The sequence below is a fragment of the Nicotiana attenuata genome, unplaced genomic scaffold (genome assembly GCF_001879085.1).
Source record: "Nicotiana attenuata strain UT unplaced genomic scaffold, NIATTr2, whole genome shotgun sequence".
In the NCBI taxonomy this organism is placed as follows: Eukaryota; Viridiplantae; Streptophyta; class Magnoliopsida; order Solanales; family Solanaceae; genus Nicotiana; species Nicotiana attenuata.
The window spans coordinates 283,522-293,081 of record NW_017670970.1 but is presented as its reverse complement, the minus strand read 5'-3'; the positions used below and the strand labels follow the sequence as shown (position 1 = coordinate 293,081).

The following is a 9,560-nucleotide window of genomic DNA, read 5'->3' as shown; positions in this document are numbered from 1 at the left end:
GTCCGTTGTGTCATTTGTGACTTGTGTTCAAAATTTGAGGTCAATCAGACGTGATTTGATAGGTTTCTGCTTCGAATGTGGAAATTAGAAGTTCGTGAGCTCATTAAGAATCGAAGAACTATTCGTTGTTTTAGCGTTGTTCGATGTGTTTTGAAGGCTCGATTAAGTTCGTATCATACTTTAGGACTTGTTGGTATATTTGATTGAGGTCCCGTAGGCCTCGGGTTGGATTTGGATGGTTAACGGAGCTAGTTTTGAACTTAAGGAATTGCTGAAGTGCACCAGGTCTGGTGCGATCGCACCTCCGGAGTTTTGGTTGCAGGTGCGTGGCCGTAGAAGTGAAGGATTTACCCCAGGTTCAAAGCTGTGCGAAGCTGGGCAGTGGCTTTATCTTGACTCGTTTGTCATAGTATTCATGGATGATATCCTAGTGTACTCTCATAGCCGGGAGGAGCATGCCCAGCATATGAGGATTGTGTTATAGCGGCTGAGGGAGCAGAAGCTTTATGCCAAGTTCTCCAAGTGTAAGTTTTGGCTTAGTTAAGTGGCGTTCTTGGTGCATGTGGTTTCCAGTGAAGGGATTAAGGTGGATCCAAAGAAGATAGAGGCGGTTCAGAGTTGGCCCAGACCGTCCTCAGCTACGGAGATTCCGAGATTTCTCGTATTGGCCGGTTATTATCGTTGCTTCGTGGAGGGTTTCTCGTCTATTGCATCACCTTTGACCAAATTGACTCAGAAGGATTCTCCTTTCAGGTGGTTAGATGAGTGTGAGGAGAGCTTTAAGAAGCTCAAGACTGCCTTGACCACAGCTTATGTTCTAGTTCTACCTTCAGCTTCTGGTTCTTATATAGTGTATTGTGATGCTTCTCGGATTGGTATTGGGTGTGTCTTGATGCAGGAGGGTAGGGTAATTGCTTATGCTTCGCCCCAGTTGAAGCCACATGAGAAGAACTACCCTATTCATGATTTGGAGTTGGCTGCCATCGTTCATGCATTGAAGATTTGGAGGCATTGTATCCATGGTGTGTCTTGTGAGGTATTTACAGATCATCGGAGTCTTCGGCACTTGTTCCAAAAAAATGATCTAATTTGAGGTAGCGGAGATGGTTGGAGCTGCTAAAGGACTATGATATTACTATTATATATCATCCCGGGAAGGCCAATATGGTGGCCGGTTCCATGAGTAGAAAGGTGGTGAGTATGGGTAGCCTTGCTTCCATTTCTGTTGGTGAGAGACTACTTGCAGTTGATGTTCATGCCTCGGCCAACCAGTTCATGAGATTAGATGTTCGGAGCCCAGTCGGGTTATAGCTTGTGTGGTTTCTCGGTCTTCCTTATTTGATAGCATTAGAGAGCGCCATTATGATGATCCCCATTTTGCTTGTCCTTAAAGACAGTTCAGCACGGTGATTCTAGGGATGTTACTATTGGGATGATGGAGTGTTGAGGATGCAGGGTCAGATTTGTGTGCCTAATGTAGATGGGCTACGTGAGTTGATTATTGAGGAGGCCCACAGTTCGCGGTATTCCATTCATCCGGGTGTCGCGAAGATGTACCAGAACTTGAGGCAGCATTATTGGTGGAGGAGAATGAAGAAGGATATAGAGGGTTTGTAGCTTGGTGCCTAAACTGTTAGCGGGTGAAGTGCGAATATCAGAGACCGTGGATTACTTTAGAGGCTTGAGATTCCAGAGTGGAAATGGGAGTGTATCACCATGGATTTTGTAGTTGGGCTCCCACGGGATTTGAGGAAGTTCGATGCTATTTGGGTGATTGTGGATCGACTGACCAAGTCCACACACTTCATTCCAATTGGGACTAATTATTCTTCATAGCGGTTTGTTGAGATTTACATACGCGAGATTGTTCGCCTTCACGGTGTGCCAGTGTCTATCATTTCATATCGAGGCATGCCGTTTACGTTGCAGTTTTGGAGAGCCGTGCAGCGAGAGTTGGGCACCCAGGTTGAGTTAAGTATAGCATTTCACCCTCAAACGGACAAATAGTCCAAGCGCATTATTCAGATATTGGAGGATATGCTATGCGCTTGTTTCATAGATTTTAGGGGGCTCTTGGGATTAGTTTTGCCGTTCGCGGAGATTGCCCACAACTACAGTTACAAGTCGAGCATTCAGATGGCTCCATATGAGGCTTTGTATGGGAGATGGTGTCGATCTCCGGTGGGTTGGTTTGAGTCGGGTGAGGCTAGGCTATTAGGCACTGACTTGGTTCAGGATGCTTTGGACAAGGTTAAATTGATTCATGATCGGATTCGCACGGCGCAATCTAGACAGAAGAGCTACGCCGATTGGAAGGTTCGTGATGTTGCTTACATGGTTGGGGAGAAGGTACTTCTCAAGGTTTCACCCATGAATGGAATCATGAGGTTCGGAAAGAAGGGCAAGTTGAGCCCTTGGTATATTGGGTCGTTTGAGGTACTTCAGAGGATTGGAGAGGTGGTTTACAAGCTTGCCTTGCCACCTAGTCTATCGAGTGTTCATTCAGTGTTTCATTTATCTATGCTCTGGAAGTATGTCGACGATCCGTCTCATGTTTTGGAATTCAACACAGTTCAGTTGGATGGTGATTTGACTTATGACATGGAGATGGTGGTCATTTTGGGTCGGCAGGTGCGAAAGTTGATGTCAAAGGATATAGCTTTAGTGAAGGTGCAGTAGAGAGGTCAGCCAATTGATGAGGCTACTAGGGAGACCGAGCGGGAGATGCAAAGCGGATATCCATGCTTATTTGAGACTCTAGGTATGTTTCTAGAGCCGTTCGAGGATGAACGATGTTTAAGAGGGGGAGAATGTATCGACCCGGCCGGTCGTTATGAAAGATGTAGCCTCATTCCCCCATTTACTGCTCATTCCGTGCTTAATTGTTGTCATGTGACTTGTCGGGGTAGTTGGTTCGGGTCCGGAGAGGTTTCGGAATGAGTTGAGACACTTAGTCTCAAGGTTGGAATATTAAGTTGAAAGGGTTGACCGAATGTTGACTTACGTGTAAACGATTCTGGAATAGAGTTTTGATGGTTCAGTTAGCCCCGTTGAGTGATTTTTGACTTAGGAGTGTGTCCGGATTGTGATTTGGAGGTCCATGGCTGAATTGGGCTTGAAATGGCGAAAGTGGAATTTAGAAGTTTGACCGAGAGTGGATTTTGTGGTTACCGGACTCGGATTGAGGTTCCGAGAGTGGGAGTAGGTCAGTTGTGTCATTTGTGACTTGTGTGCAAAATTTGAGGTCAATCGGACGTGATTTGAAAGGCTTCGGCTTCGAATATGGAAATTAGAAGTTCAAGAGTTCATTAGGCTTGAATCGATGCGTGATTCGTGGTTTTAGCGTTGTTCGGTGTGTTTTGAAGGCTTGATTAAGTTTGTATAATATTTTAGGACTTATTGGTATATTTGGTTGAGGTCCCGGGGGCCTCGGGTGGGATTCAGATGGTTAACGGAACGAGTTTGGAACTTAAGGAATTACTGAAGTGCACCAGGTCTGGTGCGACCACACATGCAGAGTTTTGGTCGCAGGTGCATGGCCGCAAAAGCGAAGGATTTATCGCAGGTACGAAGCTGGGCAGTGGCTGCAGGTGTGAGGGAAATGCCTCATCTGCGAGCCCGCAGATGCGCGTGTGGCTCCGCAGAAGCGGAGAGTGAGCTGGAAGGGGAGTTCGCAGAAGCGAACATCATTAGCGCAGGAGCGCACCCGCAGATGCGGAACCTTGGACACAGGTGCGCGAGGTCGGGAGTGGGGTGTTTTATGCAAAAGTGGATTAGTGATCGCAAAAACGGTACTGCAGAAGCTGATTTTTGGACCGTAGAAGCGGAATAACTGGGTAATGTTTAAACCCGAAGGGTTTCGTGATTTTCTTCATTTGGACATTTCAAGCTCGGGCTTAGGCCATTTTTGAGAGGATTTTCGAGGGGTTTCTTGAGGTAAGTCACCTCTGATTAAATTTATTCAATAATTATGTTTCTCCATTAAATTTTCCACCTAGATTGTGTGGTTTTGAGGTGTAATTTTGGGAGTTTGAGGCTAAGTATTTGGAGAGTTTAAATTGGGGATTTGGATATCGATTTGGTTTTGGATTTCGGTAAATTTGGTATGGTTGGACTCATGATTGAATGGGCTTTCGAATTTTGTGGCTTTTATGGGATTCCGAGATGTGGGCCCAGGGGGGCAAACTTTGAGTTGACTTTTTGACTTTGATTAAGAACTTAGCATTTTCTTATGGAATTGATTCCTTTAGCTGGTGTTGATTGTATCGAACTGTTTGTGGCTAGATTCAAGGCATTCGGAGGACGTTTCGCAAGGCAAGGACTTGTTGGAGTAGGGATTTGCACAACTTGAGGTAAGTAATATTTCTAAACTTGGTTATGAGGGTATGAAACCCCAATTTTCATGTTATGTGATTGGTGTTGAGGTGATTCATGTGCTAGGTGACGGGTATGTAGGCGTGCACCGTATGAAGTGTGGATTGGTCGATTCTATAGAACTGAATAGTTGATAAAGCTTGCTGTTACCCGTATTTTCACCATGTGTTGGAGCTATTGAGATGCAAATCATGTTAGAAACCCTGCTTAGGCTATGTGTTGGTACAATTGGGACCCACAGTGGTCGTTCTTTGTTGTTGAACTAATTGCTTAATCTGTCAATTTGTATTCAGTCATAGTTATTACTTGTATATATATCTCAGTCTCTGTTGTCTCTACTTGATACATCATATAATCATTGTTTGGGCTAATTAACATGATTCTGGTGAGCCCGAGAGACTGGAGAGATTATTGTCTGAGTGAGGCTGAGGGCTTATTTTGAGTGGTATTCATGGGATTGGGCTGCACGTCGCAGTAGGTTTATTGATTTATGCAAGGATTTGGCTAATTATAGTTCATGAGCTGGATCGGTCCCTCTAGAGTCTGCACATCCACAGTGAATGCATTGCTAGAAATTATTTGCATTTGGTCTGGATCTGCCCTAGTTTATTAGCATTTGGGCTGGATCTGCCCTGTTTTGTGTTAAGTTTTCCTGTAAAAATCTGAAAGCATGTCTAAATTCTAGTATCTTACTTGTATACTATGAATTTCAGAGATATCACTGTCATATTTTCTGTAACTTTTCGTCCTGTTAAATGTTGGAAGTGGACCGTAATAATTGAGCTCGTCACTACTTTCAGTCCAAAGATTAGATTTGTTACTTATTGAGTTAGTTGTACTCACGCTACACCGTGAACATCGTGTGCAAATCCAGGTACTTCCGATCACGGGGGTTGCTGATTTGCAGAGTCCAGACCTTCGGAGGTCATTGAGGTAGCTGTTTGGCGTCCGCAGACCTTGACTCTCCTCCTTTATCTTTCAGTTTGTCATTCAGTTTTACTTTCTAGATAGTGTACCAGACTATTTCTTTATGTAGATGCTCATCTACTTCGTGACACCCCGATTTTGGGAAGAATTTATGCATTGTGTTATGATTTCCTATCCTGTTTTTAAGAGATTTTTCCTTTATTTAAACTATTTAGTATTTTTCAAAGATTTCAAGTGTCGGAAATATCTGAGTAATCAGTCTGCCTAGTACTATGACATGCGCCATCACGACGAGTTGCTTTTGGGTCGTGGCACCAACAAAGAGCGATTCAATATAACGAGAAGAAAGAGACTTTCCACTACCGATCAGGGACACATGTCTTTCACAAAAGACAAAGAAGTAAAGAAGAAAAAGGGACCACAAAAAAAAATCTTTGATTTTGCATTACCAAGTATAAATAATACCAACAGTAACTATTGAGAAATGGGCCCTTAAACTGGTGGTGCCTTAAGCATTTGCCTTAGTAGTTTGTGCATTGAGCCGGCTCTTAGGAGGAAGACATCATGAGTTTGAAGAATATATATGGAGAACCCGCGGATCACTCATATAAGAAGAAAAAATAATGCAAGCATTAGCTCTATGGATTACTAATACCTTGTTTGGTATATTTTTTCAATTTGTGTATAACAAATTCTTGTATTAGTTATACATCATACTTGGTATTATTCTATGTATAAGTAATGCATAGAAAATCATGGCATTAGTAATACCAAGGCTAATAATGCATGCATTAGTATGGTTAAAGACAAAATTGTTCTTAAAGCCCCTCAAAGCTAGAGAATATGGAGGGCATTTTTGTAAACAATTATTTTTCTTATAAATTATGCAATGCATTATAATTTTAATATACCACACCAAACAATAAATACACCTTATCCGCATTATTCTTATACACCCTACCAAAAGACCTCTAAATGTATTCAATAAAAATTGAAGAGATGATTGAAATAAATATAGTCGTTAAAATGGGTCTTCCATAAAGGCATAATACTTCTACAGTGCGTATATATATAGGAGCATGCTAGCACTTATTATGCTGCGTCTCCTATTAAATGCATATTGTTCTTTGAGAGAACACCTCATTATTTATTATGACTACCTCGATATTCTTTGATCGTCTATCCCAATTCCGGTGTTATTGTCCCTTAGCTTCCCGAATGTTTAATAATCATCCACTCATGTTATCACACCAGTAAACAACAGGCAAAGAGAGGGAGAGAAAAAGAGGAGCAATAAAGTATTGGTACTAATACAAATAAAAAGGATTAACATTAGAGGTGGTTTCTTGATTATATCTACAACAAGAGATAGCTAATCATGAAATACATGCATCAGCGCATCAACTACAAGGTTGCCATGAAATTAAAAGCACATTAATTAAGGAAACCAAAAATTAAAAATGGAGGAACAATCCATCCATCAACCTAATCCTGCTATTTTTTTGGTCAAATCAAAGCCAGAGAGCGCCGGCTTCCTTGAGAAGTGGGACAAGAGTGCCATTAATATGAGAAGCCATAACTCTATCCATTGCTCCAATTAGTTTTCCACCAATGAAGACAACAGGGACTGCAGGAGCGTTGCCTAAAAGCCTAGAGAGTGCTCTCTCCATTTCTTTGCCTTTGGGGTCTTGGTCCAATTCGTACACCGTAGGGTGCACTCCCATTCCACAAAACAGCCTCTTCACTGCATGACACATGCAACATGTGCTCATGCTGAATATCACCACCGCGCTTCCTGACGCCAGCCTCACAACCCTCTCCAACGGGTCTGACGACGATGACGATCCACGCCTTGTTGCTATGTTGTTGTGGTAATTTCCAGCCCAAGATGACTCTGCTGCTTGATACATTGTAGCTAATATTGAAGAATAAGATGAATGAAAAAAATAAAAAGAGAGCAAGAAACCGAGTTGAAAAAGAAGTGAGAGTGTCCGAGGAATGTTTGGTGTTGGAATGATGAAAAGAAGTTAAAGTGTGAGGGGTATATATAGGTGTGGAGGGAGGGTTCTTTCATGAATAAGGGGGTATTTGTCGGTTATTGTCGCCAACGCGTGCGTGGGAAATATTGGAACTTAGGTAATATTGAATTAAATGTTTCTTTAAATAAAGGACTGCGAACATTAAAGTTGAGATGTAAGCACTTGTAATTCTCTTAAAGAAATTATGAGAAATTAAGGTTGGAGGCAAAGGTGTCAGCAGATGGAGGCGGCTATGGTGTTTATATCTAAAATAAAATCCAGAGAGTACGTTGCAATAGGCCCAAAAAAATGGAAAGTCTTTACTCTCAAGTAGTTAAGTGTGGGTTATACTACATTACTCATGGAGACAAAGAGGACAGGCTTTTCAGGGAAATCCAAGTAGAGTTGGATACTTACTACTATTTAGGATAATAGTAAACGGCTGCTTGCGTCCTTGTTGTCGGGCAAGACATTAAATTTTAGTGGAGATAAAAGAGTTAATTTAATTTTGATGCCTGCGCATGTTGCTACTTGTTGTAATTGCTAATTAATTTATTACGTCGACCGGTTTTGGTTCTATACTCTTTAGTGCAAGTTCCGACATGTATCGCAGGTTGGTTGATCAACGGTCTTTAGATTTTGTTAGTTACTGTTGACCCAACCACCGAAAGTATTTTCCTTTGCTCGCTTCACGATGCATTGCCATGCAATTCCATGATCATAAGTATGTTCTTGGTCGGAATTCCACTCTAAGACCAATTTCCAATGGGACTGATTATTTAGTCTGAAAAAGGAAGAAAAAAGTTTGAATACCCCTTCGGAAGTTGAAAACAATTAGAACCAGTACATGTTATAGAGTTTGGAAGTCACATATTGTAGAGAGATTAAAGGAAAACATTACAAAGAATTTAGAAAAGAAAAAAATAATGGAGTAACTTTATAGGGAAAGGTAAAAGGAAAAAGAAAGCTCTACATTAGAGAAAACAAGAAAGGAGGTTTACATCATCAATGTTAAGTACGTACATGATGCAGGTTGGGTGTCAACTTTGACCTGGAAACTAATGTGTAATCCTTATAAAAGTTAAATATGTAAAATAATATTGTATACGGGTAAAATAGGGGCTAATGAGCGCACTCCGATTTTTCGAAGGGGTAAATGAAGCAAGAACTTAACTACATGGAATCGGAGCTAGGAACCCCTCGTACTAGGGACCTAGTGAAGCAGTGACTACCGGAGCCATCGATACGACACCCCTCCCCCCCTCCCCCCCCCCCCAATCCGGTTCGGACTCCAAGACCTCAGAAAGCATTACTCAACGGTTGCACACGGCTAACAAAGGGCCGTGATATCCGCGCTCGACCGGATATCGCAGCGTGGATCTCGGCCCGTATCGGCAGCAGGTTAGTGATTAGCGGAAAGAAAGATTTTTACCTTTCTTAGAATTGTACTTAGAGTAAAAGTCCTCTGCTATATAAACGGGATGTTTATTATTCAATAAACACACTCACATATCAAGGCAATATATATTTGTTTTCTCTTCTTCTAAAAGTTATTCGAAGTTCTTATTTTTGCTCATAGTTCATCGTAAGTATTTGGCTTCGAACCGAGGCAGCACAATCATTGAGCTCAGACCCGAGCTCGGACCTAACATTACAACTGGTTTGGTCATTTATTCTGCCTTCGATTCACTTATTTAACGTCATTGATCACTTGTATTGAATTAGTTCACATATCCTTAAAATTGCGTACAAATTCAATTGTTATCCATTTTTAAGGGTAAACAGTTTGGCGCCCATTGTGGGGCTAAGGATAATAGTGGTGGTTTGATACAAATGTCCATACACACTCTATTTTACGCTTGTTCTTTGAGATTTTAATTTCAGGCCAGCCTAAAAATATCAAACTCTCAGTCTGCTCACTTGAACATTGATGTTGAGTCTGGCCATCATGGCGAAAACAACAATGTGGTGCGTATCAACGAGGCGCCCTCTGCTGATCCTATCAGAGTCCTTGTTGCAGGCCCAGTCGATTCCAACTCGCACATGGCCATCGACACCAATTCGCCGACTGACCCTAAGCACAACGTTCGTGGAGAAGCCCGACTAACGGCTCAAGGTACGCCCGGTGAAGGCAACAGGGTCAACCTGTGGGTGACCTTCGAAATGTTAGGCCTAACAGGCAGCGATAACACAACTGCAGAATCAAAGTCGCAGCAGGGTTGAGCCCAAACCATCCCAGGA

General features: G+C 42.2%; 1 protein-coding gene across 1 annotated transcript; it reads right to left on the bottom strand.

Moving 5' to 3' along the window:
• Positions 1-6,587: 6,587 nt before the first annotated feature.
• LOC109244924 (glutaredoxin-C5-like) lies at positions 6,588-7,302 on the bottom strand. The gene has a single exon (XM_019412093.1). It carries the CDS (start codon positions 7,209-7,211, stop codon positions 6,813-6,815), a length of 399 nt encoding a protein of 132 aa, XP_019267638.1. The 5' UTR covers positions 7,212-7,302; the 3' UTR covers positions 6,588-6,812.
• Positions 7,303-9,560: the final 2,258 nt, after the last annotated feature.

Bases quoted from the DNA above. Each gene is read 5' to 3' on its own strand.
- LOC109244924 (XM_019412093.1), bottom strand. From the start codon at position 7,211: ATGTATCAAGCAGCAGAGTCATCTTGGGCTGGAAATTACCACAACAAC.